This window comes from Phoca vitulina, unplaced genomic scaffold (assembly GCF_004348235.1).
Source record: "Phoca vitulina isolate PV1807 unplaced genomic scaffold, GSC_HSeal_1.0 scaffold36, whole genome shotgun sequence".
NCBI classification, from domain to species: domain Eukaryota; kingdom Metazoa; phylum Chordata; class Mammalia; order Carnivora; family Phocidae; genus Phoca; species Phoca vitulina.
Window position 1 is genome coordinate 14,103,037 of NW_022589739.1, and position 21,807 is coordinate 14,124,843.

The following is a 21,807-nucleotide window of genomic DNA, read 5'->3' on the forward strand; positions in this document are numbered from 1 at the left end:
ACAGAAGGACACAGACTAGCTCTCAGGTGGCCCAAAGCCTTGTCTGCTGTGGATGGAATCTCCCCAGTGTTAGCAGACAAAGCTTTTTTTTCCCCTTTTGGGTGGAGGAGTGCATTCTGGGTAAGGAAGGGTGGTCAGCCCCCATCTGCAGCCGTATAGGCTCAGGCAAGCTGGACTTTGTTTCTTGGCTTTCAGACGCCCCCTGGTGACTTCTTCTGAGAAGTGCGTCTATTTCTCAGATCTGGAAACTGGCAGTGGCATCCGCCAGTGAGCATGTGCTCCGTGCCGGGCACAGTCCTCACAATAGCCTTGCAGAGTAAAGATTTCTTTTTCTTGAACACGTCTCTTTGTGGATATATTTTATATTTTTATTCTTAATTTTTCTTTTTTTTTTAAAGATTTTATTTATTTGAGAGAGAGAGAGTGAGCGAGAGAGAGCATTAGGAGGGCAAGGGGCAGAGGGAGAGGGAGAAGCATACTCTCCGTTGAGTAGGGAGCCTGACGTGGGACTCGACCCCAGGACCCTGGGATCATAACCTGAGCCAAAGGCAGACGCTTAACTGACTGAGCCACCCAGGCATCCGGATCTTATGTCCTTTTGACACGTTAATAGCATTCTTTTAGTGCTTCCATATTTTCTGATACCACAAGATATTCAAGTTTCATCTTATACTTTCCCATCCCAGTCCTGGAATCAGTCATTTGTCTAGATAGCTCCAGTTCCTTTTAGTGGAGCATGGCATTTGGATATCAAGATCTGGGCACTCTATGTATACTCTTTACTACTAGGGTGTTATTGTTTCTAGGCCCTATCAGTGGACAGTATTCTGATACGGAATCTCCATTTTTACATCCCTCATTCTATATATATATTAAAAATTATGGGTTCACACTGAAGTCCCCTAATTCCAATCCAACTCCACTGAGATTATTCTAGCCTTCTGAATATAAATCTCCTTCCTCCAACGGTGAGAAACTCAGCTGTCATAATTCTCAATATTTCACTTGCTCAGTACCTCTGTGAGTGAACAGTCTGGCAACCACACAGGCCATCTTCCCTTTTACCCCAGCCCCTGCACACGTGCTGTACCTCAGCTAGAGTCTCCTTGTTCCTGTGTTCAGCTCAGCCAGTCCCAGGCTGAACAAGGCCTTCCCCTAACCCTCTGGGTTTAATTTTTAATAAAATTTTTTTCTGATAATAAGAGTAAAAAAAAAGAAGGCCAATATACATGAAAAGACGCTCAATTCCTGTAGTTAAATGCAAATTAAAACCCACAAGAAAGCTCAGAAATGCAAAAAATAGAAAATAATGCCATATTTTCACTTTACAAATAGGCAACTGTGGCTAAGAAATCATTTTTTAAGGTCATAAAACTAGTAGGTAACAGACAGGATTTGGAACTTGGGCTCTGACTACTGCCTCAATGCTAAGGATGCATTTTCTATGTGATATACATGCTTTTGTATAATTGTATTTAATATTTTCACACCTGCCCTGTGGTGGGGTTTATGTTAATAATCCCATTTATTCAAGGAAACGGACTTGGGGCCATTAAGTAAACTTGCTTCGGTCACACAAATGGGAAGTGAGCACAGCATGGTTGCTTTCTGACCACTCAACTTTTTTTTTTTTAACTTTATTTAAAAAACCTTCAGTGCAATATTAAAAAGCAATACGGCCAGCTGGAGTGACAACCAACAGAAAGAAAGGAGAGGGTTAGGGAAGACACAGGGACCCCACTCCAGCTGCTCCCAGGGCCGGAGGCCAGGGGCAGACCTGGTTAGGGCATGGGTGGTGGGGGAGAGAGGAAAGGCCACCCACCAAAATGAACAAGCAGAACAAAACATATAGGAAATATCTGGCTGAACTGAAGAGGATCTAGGGGAGATGGGAAGCCCCCATTTTTTCCCCAAAATGTCCTAGACCTGGGGGGGGTTGGCCTCCTGGGGTGCAATGAGCAGGCCCTGTCCCACCCCACACTCCTCCATCAAGGAGTACAGGATGTGCTGGGGGCCAAATGTGTGTATGCTGGGGAAACACAGGGAAGAGATGAGTAGGAAGGAAAGCCCCTCACTGGAATATGTTATGAGGGCTGAGGGTGTCCCCCTCTAGCTCCTAGACTCTGGGGGTCTTGGGTAGATGGGGGCTGGAATGGGTTGGGGCAGGGGGGAAGGCTGGGTGCTCAGCCTAGAAAGCCATCGGGGTCCTCAAAGTGGCCTTGCTGCAGCACGTTGATGTAGTGCCCAGGTGGATGGACAGGCCAGTCAGCATATCAGTGCGCTGCATGAGCAGTAAAGACTGGTCATTGATTTCCTGCTCTTAAAAAGCTGTTGCCTGCTCGGGGAAGCCAGCCTCAGTGAAATACTCAACCACGTCCATCATAGTCCACTCCAGAGGCTCAGCCGGCTTCTCTCTGTGCCCAGGACAGCCAAAGAGGATTCCATCGGCCCCAGGTAGGGCTGGTTTTCCTGGCTGACCACTCAACTTACCCCAAACCTGCAGTTTACTTCTTAGCTCTAATTGAGTTCTCTGTCATTTGGCCCAACTCCAGAAGTGTGTTTTAACTCCTCCAAATATACCTAAAGTAGGCCTCAAATAATATAAAATAGCGACTTTAAAGCAGGTCTTCCTCTATAATAGTGTGATTTCAGAGGACCCAGGAAAGTTCTTAAATATCTCAGTCACTAGTATCTGAAATGCCATCAAGGGACCCAGCGTTTTCATTCACAGAGATGAGGTTTAAAATGTAGCCCTCTTCTTTCCCCATCTGACCGACATTAGATCCTTTCTTTTCTCTCTCTCTTTTTTTTTTTTTTAAGAGGGGAGGGAGGGAGAGGGGGAGAGAGATAATCTTTTTTTTTTAAGATGTATTTATTTATTTTAGACGGGGGGTGGGGCGGGAGAGGGAGAGAAAAATTCAAGTTTCAAGCCCAACTTGGGGCTCAATCTCACCACCTGAGATCACGATCTGAGCCAAAACCAAGAGTTGGACGCTTAACTGACTGGACCACCCAGGTACCCCGAGAGAGAGAGAATCTTAAGCAGGCTCCATGTCCAGGGTGGAGCCCAATTCAGGGCTTGATCTCAGGATCCCAAGATCAAAACCTGAGCCGAAATCAAGAGTCAGACATTTAACCCACTGAGCCATCCAGGTGCCCCTAGATCCTTTCTTAAGAACACATTTACAGGGCGCCTGGGTGGCTCAGTCATTAAGCGTCTGCCTTGGGCTCAGGTCATGATCCCAGGGTCCTGGGTTAAGTCCTACATCGGGCTCCCTGCTTGGCGGGAAGCCTGCTTCTCCCTCTCCCACTCCCCCTGCTTGTGTTCCTGCTCTTTCTATCTGTCTCTGTCAAGTAAATAAATAAAATCTTAAAAAAAAAAAAGAACACATTTACATTTGAGAGGAATAAAGGAGTAGTACTTAGAAAAGATGCTCCTGAAGAAGGAGGAGGAGGAGAAAAGGAAGGGTTACAGTGTGGCATTGGCAGGGAAAGACCAGTGGAACAGTAGTCCAGATATAAACCCATGCATATATGGAAACTTTATATGTAACACAGCAGTCAATACAGATTGGTAGGGAAACAAAGGACTGTTAAATAAATGGTTCTGGGACAATAGGATATCAAAAATAAGAAAATGATGCTACCTTGTACCATATAAAAAAAAAAAAGTTCTAGGTGGATTAAAGGCTTAAGAGTGAAATGGACTCTCAGAAGAAAATATAGGTGAAGATCTTTATGACTCTCTACAGAGAATATTTCTTAAACTAGACACAAAAAGTATAACCAAAAAGGAAAAGATTGGTAAGTTCTACCCCATTAAAAAAAAATGGTAAAAACACAAGCTCCAAAGTGAAAGGGGTTTGTATTTTATATATTTTCAACAAAGAAATATAAAACATGAAGAGTCTCTCTCTCTCTCACACACACACACACACACACAGAGCCCAGTAGAAAAATGGTCAAAAGAGGGGCGCCTGGGTGGCTCAGTCGGTTAAGCATCTGCCTTCGGCTCAGGTCATGATCTGAGGGTCCTGGGATCGAGTCCCGCATCGGGCTCCCTGCTCAGTAGGGAGCCTGCTTCTCCCTCTGCCTCTCTCTCTGTGTCTCTTAGGAATAAATAAATCTCAAAAAAAAAAAAAGTTATAAAAAAAAATTTGACATCAGTGGTGCCTGGCTGGTTCAGTGGGTAGAGCATGCAATTCTTGATCTCAGGGTTGTGAGTTCAAGCCCCACATTGGGCATGGAGCCTACTTAAAATACGTACACACGCACACACACACACACACACATATATGTGTGTATATGTATACATGTACTTTAAAAGAAAATTAAGAACTTGACATCAAGAATTGGTGAGGATGTAAAGCAAAAGGGACCTCTCAGACACTGCTGTTTTGCTATCGTAATTTAGAATAACCACATCAGAAAACTGACATTACCTTGCAAAGTTGATGCACATACCCAGATGTTCAGCATCAACAGAGAATGCTATACAGCCTCTGTGCAAATAAGTCACACACACAAATGCATACCATTTGCATAACTGATTCCATTTATATAAAGTTCAAAACCATGAAAACAAATATGTTCGGAATACATGCAGTAGTGTGTTGGAGCTGGTTGTAACAGGTTGGGAGAAACTGGCAAATGCTACAAATCAGGGCTATTTTTTTCCTTCTGGTGAGCTGGTTAAATATTTACAAGCACAGAAGTACACCACAGGAGATGCATAGTAGTGAAACAATAAATAAAAACAAAAGAATACTAAACAGAGAGGCACACAGGGGCAACATTCCTTCAATAAGGAATGTTCTAATGCTGCTTTTTTGTGCATACAAACTTCTTAATAAGAAAAACAAAATAAGGGTTAGCTTGGTCAAAGCCAGGGTCAGTGGTGTGTGTAGTCTGGAGGGTCTGAGGAGAGGTAGCCCCGGAGGTGAATGAGAGAATGGTTAGTTGGAGCAATTGCAAGCATCCTTTTTCATGCTCAAGCGTCTGAGAAGCAAGGAGCAGTGGGGGTTGGTGTGCCCTGGGGTGAGAGATTAGGGTAGGTAGGGCAGGAGCAGATCACTGAATGCCTGTGTGCCAGGGTCAGCAGTTTGGATTCACTTTGGGCAATGTGGAGTATGGTCTTGGCAGGGTAGAGGCAAGGTGGGCAGGAAAGTGAGAAGTTGGAGTGGCTTTGCTGAAAGATGAAAGCCAAAGCAAGACCATGGCTCTGAGGAGGAAGAGGCTTGAGAGGTGCCTAAGAGGTAAAATGGACCAAGCTTAGTGACTGATTGGATGTGGGATGTGGAAAACAGGGCGCTTCTGCCCTCAAGGAGGTAGAGCAGAATTCCCCAATTTTTAAGGGTGGGCCATGAAATGACTTCCTTCCAAGGAGTACAATCCAGAAAGGAGGAAACAAAAGTAACCTTACAGTGGAGAGAAACCTGAAAAACACCTACCTCAGCAGGTGAAGATCAACATCACCAGTGATGTCATGTTGATATGATGGAATGAGAATGGCATTTCACCTCTGTGGTCTTCCTTCCAGAAGCCCCTAACCTCAGTCTAATCGTAAGGAAAAACATCAAACAAATCCCATTGAGAGATTGTACAAAATACGTGACCAGTCCTCCTTAAACTACCAGAGTCATCAAAAAACAAGAAAAGTTTGAGAAACAGTTTTAGCCAGGAGAAGCCTAAGGAAACATGACAACTAAATGTAATGTGGTATCCTGGTTGGGATCCTGGAATAGAAAAAAAGACATTAGTTAAAAACTAGGAAATCTGAATAAAGTATGTACTTCCATTATAAATGATGTATCTGGAGGAAATAATCAACAACTATAGAGAACAAACTGATGGTTACCAAAGGGGAGGTGGGTAGAGGGATGGGTGAAACAGGTGATGGGGATTAAGGAGTACACTTAATTGTGATAAGCACCAGGTGATGTATGGAATTGTTGAATCACTGTATTGTACACCTGAAACTAATATAACACTGCATGTTAGCTATACTGGAATTAAAATAAAACTTAATAATAAATATCACTAAATTGAACATTAAAAAAAACCCTTGATGTATCAATATTGGTTGTTATTTGTGACAAATATACCTGACTCATGTAAGCCATTAATAATACAGGAAACTGGGTGTGGGGTATATGGGAATTCTATACCGTCTTCCCAACTTTTCTGAAAATCTAAAACTATTCTAAAATTTAAAACAAATTTTTGAAAAGTCAGCTAAATGCATTTGTTCTGAAAGTTTTTTTTTTTTTAAAGATTTTATTTATTTTTGAGAGAGAGAGTGTTGGGGGGGTGGAGGGGCAGAGCGACAGGGAGAAAGTCTCAAGCCAACTCTGACTCCGCACTGAACCTGGAGCCCCAGCGGGGCTCAATCTCCCGACCCTGAGATCATGACCTGAGCTGAAACCAAGAGTCGGACCCTCAACCGACTGTCCCACCCAGGCGCCCCCGTTCTGAAAAACTGAGTTGAGAGTTTCTGAGTTGAGTGACCTTTATCAGGGTCACAGAATCAGCCCCTATTCTTCTAATTCTTCTATTGGCTCTTCTGTGAGGCGGAACTGAGCGGTGGTTTGCTTAGGCAGGAAGGACTACCACTCCCAGAGTGCCCCTGTGCGGTTGTCAGGAGCAACCAGAGAATGCAGACTAACAGCCCTCCTTCAAGTCGGGTTTATACAACGACTGAGTGCCTTGCCAGCCAGCCATGGGCCAGGATTATTACTCGGTGCTCCAGATCACTCGCAATTCAGAGGATGCCCAGATCAAGAAGGCGTAAGTTGGGGCGGGAGTGAGGCTTTAGGGGTGTGCCAGGAAGTCCCCACCTTTCTCTCTTCCAAATTGAGCTTTCTTGAACAGCTTAGGGCAGGCAAGGTAAACCTTGTTCCTTCTCTTGCTTCTTGCATACCTATAGCATGGGTTTGGGCTGGGTCAGAGTTCCCAATCCATCATCCTTTACCCCCTCTGCCCTGTCTCCCCTCCTGGGTATCCTGGTTTTTCTAGCAATAAAAATAGGGACAAAGGAGACATTTGAACTTTATTCTGATTATGGAGAACCAAAAGATTGAGAAAAGGAGAGTGACCTGACCAGATGGATGTGTTTCAAATTTTATTCTGGCCATCAGATGAGTTTTTGATGTTGAACTGCATTTCTCAATACTTTGATCAGGTCCTGGGGACTTTGTGGTCCATTTCCAAGAAAGTCTAGGACAGAAATCAGCACATTTTTCTGAAAAAATGTGTTTTTGGGGGGCACCTGTGTGGCTCAGTCGGTTAAGCTTCTGTCTTGATTTCGGCTCGGGTCATGATCTCGGGGTCATGAGATTGATCCCCGCGTCCAGGCTCCACACTGGGCTCCAAGCCTGCTTATGATTCTCTCTCTCCCTTTCCCTCTGCTTCCCCCCCCCACTCTGCTCGCACACATGCTCTCTCTCTCTCTCTCAAAAAAAAAAAAAATGTGTTTTTTTGATGAATATTTATTGAGTGCCTACCCTATGGTTAGGTGCAGTGGTAGCAGCTGGAGATATAATCATGAATCAGGCAGATACACAGCTTAATTTTGTTGATGAATACAGATGTTGAGTAAGTCATCAGTGTGATGAGTGTTACAGAAGGGGAAGTACAGAGTGCTGTGGAAGCTTATTTTAGAAGGAGAGAGACCCCTTCAGAGGCTGTCGTGATAATCAAGGCAGAAGATGAAGCTTAGGGGCACCTGGGTGTCTCAGTCGGTTAAGCGTCTGCCTTCAGCTTAGGTCATGATCCCAGGGTCCTGGGATCGAGCCCCACGTCGGGCTCTCTGCTCAGGGGGGAGCCTGCTTCTCCCTCTCCCTCTGCCCCTCTCCTTGCTTGTATGCTCTCGCTCTCACTCACTCACTCTCTCGCAAATAAATAAATAAAATCTTAAAAAAAAAAAAAAGATGAAACTTGAAGCAGAACAGTGCGCTGGAGAGAGGAGAGAGAATGGACTTGGCTATTAATGGGATCATTGGAAGGTAAAGAAAAAGGGAGGAATCTGTGATAATACAGTCAGTTAAGGTTGGGTAGTGATACATTTCTTGAACGTACAGATTCTGTTCTGAGAACCTTCCATCATTATTTCATTTAGTCTTCACAACAACCCTGAGAGGTAGGTACGGTTTTTATCCCAAGGCCATGTGCCTAGTAAATGGCAGAAGCAGTATCCAGACACCAGGCCTACTGTGGGCCAGGTCCTATAGGGCATTTATGTGGGGTTAAGTGGAGAGAGTCTACAATGTGGCTGGAGAAACAAGACACAAACTCATGAGACAATTACAGAACAATTCAGGACAGCATGTGATGTCACCCACTGTTCAGAGCATCTCCTTGGCCAGTGGGAGCCATCTGAGGAGAGGTCACAAGGAGTTAGAGTGCGGAAAGATAAGCCAAAGTTAAATACTGGACAGACCCAGGTCTGAATCCAGGTTCTCCTATCTGCTAGCTGTGTGACATGGACAAATTAACCTCTCTGAGCCTCAGTTTTTCCATCTCTAAAATAATTATTATAAGGATTGGGGCACCTGGGTGGCTCAGTGGGTTGAGCGTCTGCCTCAGCTCAGGTCATGATCCCAGGGTCCTGGGATTGAGCCCCACATTGGGCTCCCTGTTCAGTGGGGAGCCTGCTTCTCCCTCTCCCTCTGCCGCTCCCCCCGCTTGTGCTCTCTCACTCTCTCTCTCTCTCTCAAATAAATAAAATTCTTTTAAAAATAATAATTATAAGGGTTGTTGTGATATTGACATGGGATTATATGAGATAGTGAACATGAAATGCCTAGCAATCATTTGCAGCAAAAACCATGTCATATAAAGAGTGATTAAGGGAACTTTCCAGAACACTCGGTGAGACTCAGAGGAGCGGCGGCTGCCCAAGCTGTCAGCAACAAGCTCCTTCCCGCTCCCCCACACCGGCCTCAGCCCTCTCACTGGCTGTAGAAAATGGTGAAAGAAACCACTTTACTATGATGTTTTGGGGATCAAACCCAATGCCACCCAAGAGGAATTGAAAAAGGCCTACAGAAAACTGGCCTTGAAGTACCACCCTGATAAGAATCCAAATGAAGGAGAGAAGTTTAAACAGATTTCTCAAGCTTACAAAGTACTCTCTGATGCAAAGAAAAGGGAATTATATGACAAAGGAGAACAGGCAATTAAAGAAGGTGGAGCTGGTGGTGGTTTTGGCTCCCCCATGGACATCTTTTATATGTTTTTTGGAGGAGGAGGAAGGATGCAGAGAGAAAGGAGAGGTAAAAATGTTGTGCATCAGCTCTCAGTAACCTTAGAAGATTTATATAATGGTGCAACAAGAAAAAACTAGCTCTGCAAAAGAATGTGATTTGCAATAAATGTGAAGGCCGAGGTGGTAAGAAAGGAGCCAAATGTTGTCCCAATTGCTGAGGTACTGGAATGCAAATAAGAATTCATCAGATAGGACCTGGAATGGTTCAGCAAATTCAATCTGTGTGCATGGAGCGCCAGGGCCATGGGGAACGGATCAGTCCTAAAGATAGATATAAAAGCTGCAATGGAAGGAAGATAGTTCAAGAGAAGTAGATTCTAGAAGTTCATATTGACAAAGGTATGAAGGATGGCCAGAAGATAACATTCCATGGTGAAGGAGACCAAGAACCAGGACTGGAACCTTGTTTTAGATCAGAAGGACCGTGCTGTTTTTACTCGGCGAGAAGACCCTTACATGTGTATGGACATACAGCTGTTTGAAGTGTGGTGCGGCTTTCAAAAGCCAATATCTACTCTTGACAACCAACCATCGTCATCACCTCTCATCCAGGTCACATTGTCAAGCATGGAGATATCAAGTGTGTGCTAAATGAAGGCATGCCAATATATCATAGACCATATGAGAAGGGTCGCCTAATCATTGAATTTAAGGTAAACTTTCCTGAGAATGGCTTTCTCTCTCCTGATAAACTCTCTTTGCTGGAAAAACTCCTGCCTGAGAGGAAGGAAGTAGAAGAGACTGATGAAATGGACCAGGTAGAACTGGTGGACTTTGATCCAAATCAGGAAGGATGGCACCATTATAATGGGGAAGCCTATGAGGATGATGAACATCATCCCAGGGGTGGTGTTCAGTGTCAGACCTCTTAATGGGGCCAGTTTGGGTCATTCATTTACTCCCTGCTGCTCAGTGCTAGGCATCAGCGACAGAACTAGACATAGCAACTCAAAGAACTCACGCTAGTGGGAGAGACAAGCCAGTCAATAAACAGTTGGAGCACCGAGTGCTAAGTTGAGGGATCGAAGGCACTGGGGATGCGGGAAGGGGAGTCTAACCCAGAATGGAGGCTGCTGTTAGGGAAGGCATCCTGGAGGTGTTGACCCCTGAGCTGCGTGTTGAAAGATGAATGAAAATGTGCCAGTGGGAGATGGGAGGGACTGGAGAGGGGTGAGTGTTACAGGTGAAGGGAATAGAACGTCAAAGACATGAGCAATGCGGTGTGGGGAGTTTGGAGCCTGGTCAGGTCAGGAGAGGTCATGGGAGTGGGGAGGGAGAGCAGTGAGTGAGAAGGCCAGAGAGAGAAGAAGAGGCTTGAATCTTAGAGAGATTTGGATTTTATGCTGAAGACAAAGGGGAACCAACCAGTGGAGGATTTAGGCCGGAGAGTGACTTGGTCAGGGGACAGCACACTGAAAGGCCTGGAAAGGGGGAACACTAGAAACTAGAAGCCATGGTTCTGCAATAGTTGTGGGGATGAAGAGGCAAGAAGAGAACATCGGGGAGAAAGGAAAGCTGATGTGCCTTGGTGACGGGTGGGCTGGGGGTGGAGAGGACGAAGAACCTGGGAGTTGATAACGCTCAGCTTTTTGGCTGCAGTGCCTGGGAAAGTGGGCAAAAAATTGGGGAATGAAAATGTGTTTGTATTTGGGCTCATTGAGTTTGTGGGGCCTGTGGGACATTGGAGAGGAGATACCAAGATGGCAGCTGGATACAGAAGTCTGAAGCTAGTGGCCTGGTTTCAGAGATTTGGGAGTGGTCAGCGAGTGAGTGGTACTCAAAGCCTCAGGACAGATGAGCTTGCGTACAGATAGCGTGTGGAGTGCGAAGAGAAGGAGCAGAAGGGGTCACCAGCTTAGAAGATGTGAGCCGGGCCGAGGAGCTGCACTCTGACCCACAGCACTCTGACATGCGGTCAGATTTGTAGTGAGCCACTCAGGGGGCTGCACTGATGCCCTCTTTTGGCTCCTCCAGACCCACTGCCCACCCTTCTGCACCCTACTCTGCGCTGGAAGCTGGGCCCTCTGAACTGCATCAATAGGCGCCCTGGCCCTCAGACTTGCTGATGCATCTGGCTAAAGAGAGCCCAAGGCAGGTGATCGGGAGGGAGGAGAGGAGAGTGGGGCTGGGGTATTTATACCCAGCTCCCTTCCTCTGAGGGCCCTTCAGGTTGGCTATGTTCCTTAAGTGCAGATGACAGCTCCTGCCAAGGGCCCCCGGCCACACACTCTCCTGTGGGATTTCGTTAACTTCTCCCTCGCCTCACTCCTATAGGCTCAGGGGTGGTCAGGGTCCCTCAGGGCTCCTGGCCTTGGGCTACAGCACTGTCCCCTGTGGTTATCCTCCCTATCTCCCACACTTTGGTGAGTGGTGGGACTGGGCAGCTACGGAAGCCGGGAAAGGAAAGCACAGAAGCAGGAGACAGTAAGAGGGCCTGACATGCGCTGAGTGCCTCTCTGTACCCGGCCCTTTGACGCCTTATTTTACCCGATTTTCCCAAGAAGCCTAGGTGTCAGTTCGGACATCAAGACAGGATTAGATGGGCAAGAAATTTGGAAACACGTGTGAGGGTGAAGGGGGAGCAGGAGTGTGCGGCGGGGGCCTTCGGACCCCAGGGCAGGTGTGATACCTGTGGCCCGGGAGCTGGCTGGGGAGGGCTGCAGAGTGGTCTGGAGGAAAAGCTCAGCCGGGCCAATCAACAGGAGGCCTGAGGCAGAGGTTGCAGGTTGGAGGGGTCTTGTGTCCTACGGGGATACACCAGCACTAACGTCCCCACCATGCTTGGGCACTGGCTGGAGCAGCTTGGGCACTGGCTGGAGCAGCTTGAGAAAGTGTAGCCGCAGCACAAACACCCAGGGTGGGCAACTACATGTTCTCCCCACTAGGTTCTCTTCGAGGGCATCTGAGCGATGTGCCGCCTTGGCCACCACAGCTCTGATTTTATAGCTGGGAACATCAGAGCAGTGGACAGCAGAGCCAGCTCCGAGCCATGATCTGCGCCTCAGGCCCATGTCAGCTGCTATAACTTGTATGAATCCTCCCCCCTCTAGGTACCGGAAACTGGCCCTTAAGAACCACCCACTGAAGTCCAGTGAGCCATCCTCAGCAGAGACATTCAGGCAAATAGCAGAGGCCTATGATGTGCTGAGCGACCGTGAGTGACTCCACGCATCTCCTCTGCCCTCGCTCTATTCCTTAGGTCTCTGGGTGTTGGGCTTTCTGAGGGGGCCCAACAGAGAGGAAGCATTCCTCTTCCCTGCCTAGTGTCTGAACAAACTTAGAAAGAAAACAGCATGAAGAATTGCCTCTCTCAGTAGTCACAAGGTAAGGTTGACGTGGCATGGAGAGCCCTTGGATTAAGCTGATCAGCTCAGCCAGTCTCAGTGGGGCAGGACCTGGGGCAGGTCTCCCACAGCCCCCCCCCCCAACCCCTGTGCCCTGCAGGGATGCACACAGTGAGATGCTTGCTGCCAAGGGAGGAAGGTGAGGCTGAGGCGTATGCCCAGTTACTCTTCCCAGACTGCCAAGTAGCTACATCTCCAACTCCCCAAGGACAGCATATCTATAAAGGGGCAGAGAGAGGCTGGTAATTCAGAAATCTCCTGAAACCAAGAGTGTAGAAAGTGATTCCCCATTTCTGCCCTGGGCAGTACCTGCATGGGTGTCCCTGAAGGCTTGTCCTGGAGACTAATCACAGATCCTGTGCAGAAGAATGGCCAGATCACAAAGGTTTCTTTAGTCCCAAGTTTTCAGGACTTTAGAGTCCTTAGACTGTAGGATTTCAAAGCTCTAGAATTTCGCAGCTCTAGAATTCTTAGATTCTAGAATTTCAAGGTACTAGGATTCTACCTGCCCCAGAGAAAACAGTAGCTGTGATGATGAGTTTAGCCAAATTCCAGGAGAGTAGCCTGACCCTTAATCTCTAGATCCCTCCTCCAGCCCTCCCCTACCACCCCCAGCAAGTCTCCACCTAACTCGGTTCTCCTCCTGGCTATAGGACCATACTTAGATGCACCCACAATGAGATTACACACCTAACTTTTAGGGTCTCCCTCCAAAGAATGCCAGACAACAGACACTTTAGAAATAAGGTTGCTTTTGCCCCTTTCTCTCCACCCTGTGTCCACCTGCTTCCCTGCCCAGCAGCTATCTTAGTCCCCAAGACTGGCCCCCTCCTCAAGGTGCCACATGTCCACAGCTGTGAAGAGAGGCATCTATGACAAGTTTGGAGAGGAGGGCCTGAAGGGCGGGATTCCTCTGGAGTTTGGATCCCAGACCCCATGGACAACTGGTTATGTCTTCCACGGCAACCCTGAAAAGGTTTTCCATGAGTTCTTCGGAGGAGACAACCCCTTTGGTGGTAAGAGACCCCACCTACCCACTTGCCTGACTGGGAAAGGACAGAGCTGTAAAAGGTTCCTTTTCTTCAAATTCTTTTGTTTTGTTTACTTTAAGAAATAGATATAGTGCATGGTAAAAAAAAATTGTATTAAAGAAGAAATAAATTCCTTTCTTCCGTCTCCAGAAGCAGCCACTTACTGTTAACAGTTTGTGTATCCTTCCAGAAATGTTCTGTGCATTTATGAGCATATATTTATCTTTACATAAGCCTTTTATCTAATTAAGGAAATAGGACCATATTGTACACACTGATTTTTTTTGCTTAGTATAGCTTGGAGATGATCTTATTATATATCGTATTATATACAGATCTACTTCATTCATTTTAATAGGTGCATCAGGTTTCATTGTATGGGGGTGTGTTAGTCAGATGTGTACATGGACGGATGGGTGAATAATCCCACATCCCAACAAATGGACAAAGAGCTGATTTCTGAGGCTCAGGGTCATCTTGCAAGGACAGTTAACCCTCAGACCTGTCTTCCTGGCCCCAGTTATGCGACTCAGAGAGGCTCGGTGTCACTGCCTGTCCTGTCCCCCTGCGGCCCCTTCCCCTGGATATAGTGCCTTTCCGCATTTCAGAAGTTCTCTCTTCCTTTTCTCCATGTGAAAAAGAAGTGAGCTACAGCTCACTGCCTGTCTACCTCAGAGACCCCTCCCACCCTGCACTGCCTTCACCGGTCTGCTAGAGGAAGCTGAGTTCATAAGCTCCATGTGTGATTGGACAAAGCAGGGGACTTGAGGTCAGGCCTGTTTCAAATCCACGCACTGCCACTTATGAGCTGTGTGACTCTGGGCAGATCTCTTCACCACTCTGAAACCTCAGCTTCCTTACGGTTAAATGGCTGTACTAGTCCATTCCTCACGGGTCATTATCAAATGAGATAATGGGCTTTATAAAGCCATCATGAACATGGGCTTTGCAGACTGAAAGCATACAATGGACCTGTCTCTCCCAGGGACACGTGCATGGAAAAGAGGCAGCTCAGAGGAGCCAACCCAGAACTTATGGGGCATCACCTACAGGGTTTGGGGTCCCTCGGGCAGCACTCAGAAGCTACACTGCCTCAGTGCTTCACCCTAGGGGTCCTTGTGTCCCGTCTCCCTGCAGGGCCGAGGGACTAGGCCTTCCTATGACCTGGCTACTGGGGTGTCTGGTGCACCATAGGTGCAGGGTGAACAAATGAATTCAGTAATGCAAGAGGGGACCAGGTAATTCACAGGCCTCTCGATTAGTTATCACCTCACAGCGGGGCACACATTACAGTGGGGACTCGCCCTCCCTAGCCTCAAGTCATTGCACCCTTCTAGCCTGTGACGTTCATTCCTGGCACTAACCGTGAGAGGTAGAGTACAAAAAATCTTAATTATGATAGCAACCCCGGACTTCACAAAATTTACGAAGGGTTTCACATGTAGCAATTAAGCGTAGTGGTTCAGGGCACAGGTTCTAGAGTCAAATTGTCCTGGGCTCAGATGGACTGTGGGACTGTGAGCATTTTCCTTGGTCTCTGCCCAGTGAGAGAGTAGTGTGAAGAGCTGAAACCAGTCCCTGATGCATAGTTAGCTCTCAGCAACATTTGGCTCTTCTTCATCATCTTATTTAATCCTAATGGTAGAAGGCAGATCAGGCATTCTTACTCCATCCCACGGACAGAAAAACTGAAACCAAACAACTACATAGCACTTCAAGAGCCAAGGGCTCTTTGCACTGGGATGGAAGGGCGGGGCAGCAAGAGGGGTTACAGGTGCAGAGCTAGGCAGGGAGAAAAGAGATGGAGGGAAAAAAAAAGAGTTTGGTGAACTCTCAAATTTGTTAGGAACCACCCCTGCCCTAGCCCCTTGTCAGCTGCTGACTTCATAGAAACTTGAGTCTGGGGTCTCTAGTGGTCTTAGGCTGGGCTGGACAGTGAGGGAGAGGGGAGCCTGGGGAAGGGTAGGAAGGTCTAGGATGCATATGACCCTCCCAGCAGCAAGCTAACAGCCAGAGTCATTTCTGGCATACCAGGAGCCACCACCAGAGGGCACTCCTCTCTCTTCTGAGGCAGCCAGCCTTGAGGGGTATTTCCCCAAGCTTAGGGGGAAGGGAGTCAGGAAAGTGTGGGAATATCCAAACAGGAGGATGAAGCAGTGGGAAGGGGCAAGGAATGATAGTCATTGGATCTGCAATTGAGGACAACTTTTTGGCCTGGCCTAACAATCTGAGTCTGCAAGGTAGGAATGGGATGCTGGGGACTGAAGAGGTGTGTGGGGAGGTGTCTATGCATGCAAGTCCCTGGAAACAGCCTCTCTTATTCCTCTCCTCTCCCCACCTCCTGCAGAGTTTTTTGATGCAGAAGGAAGTGAGGTAGATTTGAACTTTGGGGGGCTCCGGGGCCGAGGGGTCAAGAAACAGGACCCCCCAATCGAACGAGACCTCTACCTATCCCTGGAGGACTTATTCTTTGGCTGCACCAAGAAAATTAAGATCTCCCGAAGGGTGAGTACTTGGCTTGCTCCTACTGGGAGCCACTACCTATCCCCTCCAATCTTATAAGTAACCTCCTCCCTATCCTCACTGGAGACCTCAGGTATGGTCTCTGATGGAATCATGAAATCTCAGATTTGGAGACCTAGGATAATAGAATTCTAGAATCTGAAGTTGGAAGGGACAGTTGAAGGTATTAGCCCCATTCTTTCCTAGTGCAGGAATCTCCTCTCCAGTGTTCCTAAGTGGGACAGAGTCTTTCCTTTCTTCTCAGTTCAGCCCCATCCCTGTGGGAAGTTGGGCTCTGAATAGGTAGAGTCTCTTGTAAATTCTGCCCTCTGGACATTACCAGACCATACCCCCAGGGCTTCATCAGTGTGTAAGCCTCATGAGTAACAAGAAACAGTGTGGGCATGGAGGGTGGGCTGTGGGACAGTCCCCAAAGAGTCTGACTGAAGACCTTCAGGGCCTCAGGGTGCAGTTTTTGGGTTGGCCCTGTCCCATGGCCCAGCCCTATGGTAGGCACACGAGCGAGGCCTCCTAACACCTTCGCCCAGAAGAGGAGAGGCCAACTATGGCCAGGCTTTCCACAGATGGCACCCATCTGAGCATGTGATTGGTTGGGGAATGGATGGATGACATAATAGGGAATGCTCGGATATGCTGACCTCTGTGGTCTTTCTCCCTTCATGATTAAGAGACCTGCCAGAGCCTCAGAGCCAGAGCCTCTGGGTTGGGAGAGGACCTGGGTATGTGTTCACTATGCATTTGTTAGTGGCCAGGGCCACGTGATTTCTAGGGCTGGAGCTGGGGGCTTGATCAACTCATGGTGACCACTTGGCATCTCAGGCCCCAGCCCCATGACATAGTCTGTCATCCTGGAATTGTAAGTCCCTGGTTCCAGTGAATGGGGTGAGAGTGGGAATGGCTCCAGGAAGGTTCTCCCCGTTGCTAGAGGAATGAACCCCTGTAACATCTTTCTCATGTGAAGAGGCCAGCCGGGAAAGCCCCAGCAAACCTCCCCCCCTGCCATCTGGCTGCAGGTGCTGAACGAGGATGGGTACTCCTCTACCATCAAGGACAAGATTCTCACAATTGATGTGAAACCCGGTTGGAGGCAGGGCACACGGATCACCTTTGAGAAGGAAGGGGACCAGGTGAGAAGGAGGGAACTGACTAGGGTCAGTCCTAGTTGGTCTCAGTCACCTGGGCTTGCTCATGGGGTGGGAAGACTGAAGGGGAAGGAGGCAATGTTTTCTCCTGCCCTGTGAGCCCTAATCTGGTAGGGAGACCAGTCTGCAGAGTGGGTGAGATGATCCCCAAAGTCCCTTTCAAGCCACAGAGCCTCACCATACCTTTGTGAGTGGATAGCCCAGGGCTTTTCCCCATTTTGCAGAATAGGAAACTGAGGCCCAGAGAGGGAAGGGATTTGCCCAGGGCAAGAGCACAAGAGCTCTTCCAGAAGAGACTTTAGCAGAGTTTTGGTGACTTAATGATGCTTGGCAGGACAGAGGCTTGCAGAAAGTTGTCTTCAAAACTTGCAGCTCAGCGTTTTGCCCACCACCTGAGGAAGCTCTGTCCCCCTCCAGCTGAGTGAATCCTTTTGAGCATGCTCAATAGAGGAAAAGTAGTCGGGGGGGGGGGGGGCTGGATTCACTCGAGTAAGCTTCTCATAGGAGGGGATATGGAACCAAATGTAAAGGTCCTTCCAGAAAACCTAGTTTAATCTCTTCATTGTTGAAGACATGGAGGCAGGAACTTGGCCAGTGGCACACAGCCAATTAGTCCTTGTCAACACTTGGCCTCCTCTGCCCAGGGCCCCAACATTATCCCAGCCGACATCATCTTCATCGTAAAGGAGAAGCTACACCCTCGCTTCCGCAGGGAGAATGACAACCTCCTTTTTGTGAACCCCATTCTCTTGGGCAAGGTGAGTGGGCAAAGTGGAGGAGTAGAGGTGGGCAGATGAGAGTGAGCAAGCTGGCCGCACTCTGCACTCCCCCCACTGTGTGGGGCAGGCCTTCAGAACGTGATGAGTGCACATAGAATCTTTGTGGCTGTCTTCAGGGCCCCTCCATGTAAGGAATAGCACCAGCCTAGACTTTTCCTTCCCTCCCCCACCCCACCTGCAGGCAGTCACTCAGTCAATCCTGCCACCTGGTCTCCTTCTGTTCATCCCCACAGTGTGGGTGTGGGCACCTGCATCTGCCCAGCAGCCCTTTGGCGGCTCTCCGGCCTCCCTTCCAAACATTTCCTCTAGGCTCTTCCCTGTACTCATTGGACTGTGCCGCAGGCCTGTCTCAGCATCTCATATGGCATTCAGGGCCCTCCACACTCTGCCCCTGTGGATCTCTTTCCCTGCACTCCAACTCCTGTCCATTGGGTGCATTTTTCACACCTCCATGCTCTTGTTTGTGCTTGGCCCTCTGCATGGAATGCTGTATATCCACCTGGTCTACCTAAGCTCCTTCTCACCCTTATCAACTGCTACCACCACTGTGCAGCCCTCCTGTCCCACTCCAAAATGGTTTTGGGGCCTCTCTTTGGCTCTCGCAGACCCCTTTACTTCCCTCTATCAAAACATATCATCATCAATCTTAGTTACCAGACTGAGCTCCTGACAGCAGGTAGTTGCCTGGCTTGCTCTCCTGTGAGTTCTTGAACAGCCTTTTGTCACTCCACCTTGAGGTGGAGCTCAGGGCCTGGCACTGAATAAGCTCTGAAAGTGCCTTCTAAATAGAATGGCCATGGTGACCTCCCCTACTCGCACCTTTGGCCCTCACGTCCCCTAGGCTCTGACCTGCTGCACCGTGGAGGTGAAGACCCTGGATGATCGTCTGCTCAACATCCCCATCAATGACATTGTCCAGTGAGTGCATCTGCTTGGGCCCCAGTCGGCAGAAAGGCTGGCCTGGGCCTTGGAGGGTAGTGGCACACTGGGCAGCCTGGTGCAGTTCAGTCCCCACCAGAGAGGACTGAAATCCAGCCCCACCTCTGGCCAACTGCATTCACCTGGTAAATGGAGTGCCTTTTTCTAACTTGCACGAGGCCAATATAGAGCCCAGAGGGCCCCCCCACCTCCTGTGTTGGGCAGTCTTGGTTGCCTTCCTCCTCCTGAACCTCTCATTAGTGTTCTGAGTTGTATCCCTTAAGTCCTTTACAGGAAAGGCCCTCTGCATGGGAAGCTTTACTCAGTAGCTCAGCAACCCCCACCCCAACTCAGGGTGGAACCTCTAGTTCTGGAACCCTCTATTAGATACTCAATGTAAATGGGTTCTCAGGGGGCAGGCTGTCTGAACAAGCCAGTCCCCCCACCACCACCCTGTTCTGGCTGAAAAGGGCCACCTGGTGGAAAGCGGTACCGACTGCCCCATGCCTGAGGTTACGTGAGCAGGGGCAGCATGGGATCTGTCAAAGTGCTATGGGGGGTGGGGGGACGGGGAGGGAGGGTGATTATTTCCCTTCTTTCATCCTCCCGTCTCAGTCCCAAGTATTTCAAGAAGGTGCCAGGTGAGGGGATGCCACTACCTGAAGACCCCACTAAGAAGGGAGATCTCTTCATCTTCTTTGACATCCAGTTCCCCACCCGCCTCACACCCCAAAAGAAGCAGATGCTGCGCCAGGCATTGCTGACATAACTGGTGGGCTGGGGGCTGGAGCACGGGAGAAGGCTACCTGGACCTTATCCCATTCCTGCCTCAGGATGTGCAAGGGAGCCAGCCCACTGCACAGATGTGATGTGAGGATGGGATGCATGGGACTTTTAAACTGACACAATAAAGATTTATTTCCTATCTTCCAGTTGCACCCAGAAGACTGTGTTGGAGGGAGAGGAGCTTCATATATCTCTTCTTGTGGAGCAGAGGGAAGGGCAGGGCCCAGGAAGCCTAAAACCTGGGTCCTTGTCCAGGTTTTTTTTTTTTTTAATTCATTAATTAACATATAATGTGTTATTGGTTTCAGAGGTAGAGGTCAGTGATTATGTGATATAAGATCAGTCTTATATAATACCCAGTGCTCATTACATCACGTGCCCTCCTTAATGTCCATCACCCAGTTTCCCTATCCCCCCATTCCCTCCCCTCCAGCAACTCTCAGTTTGTTTCCTATATTAAGAGTCTCTTATGGTTGTTCTCCCTCTCTGATTTTGTCTTTTTTTCTTCTTCTCTTCCCCTATGATCCTCTGTTTTGCTTCTTAAATTCCACATATGAGTGAGATCATATAATTGTCTTTCTCTGATTGACTTACTTTGCTTAGCATAATACTCTCCAGTTCCATCCACGTCGTTGCAAATGGCAAGATTTCATTTTTTGATGGCTGAATAGTATTCCATTGTGTATATATACCACATCTTCTTTATCCATTCATCTGTCGATGGACATCTAGGCTCTTTCCATAGTTTGGTTATTGTGGACATTGCTACTATAAACATTGGGGTGCAGTTGCCCCTTCGGATCACTACATTTGTATCTTTGGGGTAAATACCCAGTAGTGTAATTGCTGGGTTGTTGGGTAGCTCTTTTTTTAACTTTGAGGAACCTCCATACTGTTTTCCAGAGTGGCTGCACCAGCTTGCATTCCCACCAACAGCATAAGAGGGTTCCCCTTTCTCCACATCCTCACCAACATCTGTCATTTCCTGACTTGTTAGTTTTAGCCATTCTGACAGTATGAAGTGGTATCTTGTATTTTGATTTGTATTTCCCTGATGCTGAGTGATGTTGAGCGTTTTTTCATGTGTCTGTTGGCCATTTGGATGTCTTCTTTGGAGAAATGTCTGTTCATGTCTTCTGCCCATTTCCTGACTGGATTATTTGTTCTTTGGGTGTTGAGTTTGATAAGTTCTTTATAGATTTTGGATACTATCCTTTTACCTGATAAGACATTTGCAAATATCTTCTCCCATTCTGTCGGTTGTCTTTTGGTTTTGTTGACTGTTTCCTTTGCTGTGCAAAAGCCTTTTATCTTGATTAAGTCCCAATAGTTCATTTTTGCCTTTGTTTCCCTTGCCTTGGGAGATGTGTCTAGCAAGAAGTCGCTATAGCCGAGGTCACAAATGTTGCTGCGCTGTGTAAGGAAATGGTCTAGTTTCAATCTTCTGCATGTGGCTGTCCAATCTTCCCAACACCATTTGTTGAAGAGACTGTCCTTTTTCCATTGGATATTCTTTCCTGCTTTGTCGAAGATTAGTTGACCATAGAGATGAGGGTCCATTTCTGGGTTCTCTATTCTATTCCATTGATCTATGTGACTGATTTTGTGCCAGTACCATACTGTCTTGATGATGACAGCTTTGTAATAGAGCTTGAAGTCCGGAATTGTGATGCCACCAACTTTGGTTTTCTTTTTCAACATTCCTTTGGCTATTCAGGGTCTTTTCTGGTTCTATACAAATTTTAGGATTATTTGTTGCAGTTCTGTGAAAAAAGTCAATGGTATTTTGATAGGGATTGCTCTGTATGTATAGATTGCTCTAGGTAGCATAGACATTTTAACAATATTTGTTCTTCCATCCATGAGCATGGAACGTTTTTCCATTTCTTTGTGTCTTCCTCAATTTATTTCATGAGTGTTCAATACTTTTCTGAGTACAGATCCTTTGCCTCTTTGGTTACTTATTTTATTTATTTATTTATTCCTAGGTATCTTATGGTTTTTGGCGCAATTATAAAT

The 21,807-nt window shown here is 47.5% G+C and overlaps 1 protein-coding gene and 1 pseudogene across 2 annotated transcripts; both read left to right on the forward strand.

Moving 5' to 3' along the window:
• Window positions 1-6,531: 6,531 nt before the first annotated feature.
• On the forward strand, window positions 6,532-20,037 carry DNAJB13 (DnaJ heat shock protein family (Hsp40) member B13). Of its 2 annotated transcripts, XM_032427004.1 has the most exons (8): window positions 6,532-6,786; window positions 12,316-12,419; window positions 13,464-13,625; window positions 15,988-16,145; window positions 17,177-17,290; window positions 17,950-18,063; window positions 18,926-19,002; window positions 19,618-20,037. In XM_032427004.1, exons 1-8 carry the CDS (start codon window positions 6,719-6,721, stop codon window positions 19,769-19,771), a joined length of 951 nt encoding a protein of 316 aa, XP_032282895.1. In that variant the 5' UTR covers window positions 6,532-6,718; the 3' UTR covers window positions 19,772-20,037. The 2 variants fall into 2 exon arrangements, with proteins under 2 accessions (XP_032282895.1, XP_032282896.1); XM_032427005.1 differs by lacking the exon at window positions 13,464-13,625.
• On the forward strand, window positions 8,774-10,363 carry LOC116646360 (annotated as a pseudogene).
• Window positions 20,038-21,807: the final 1,770 nt, after the last annotated feature.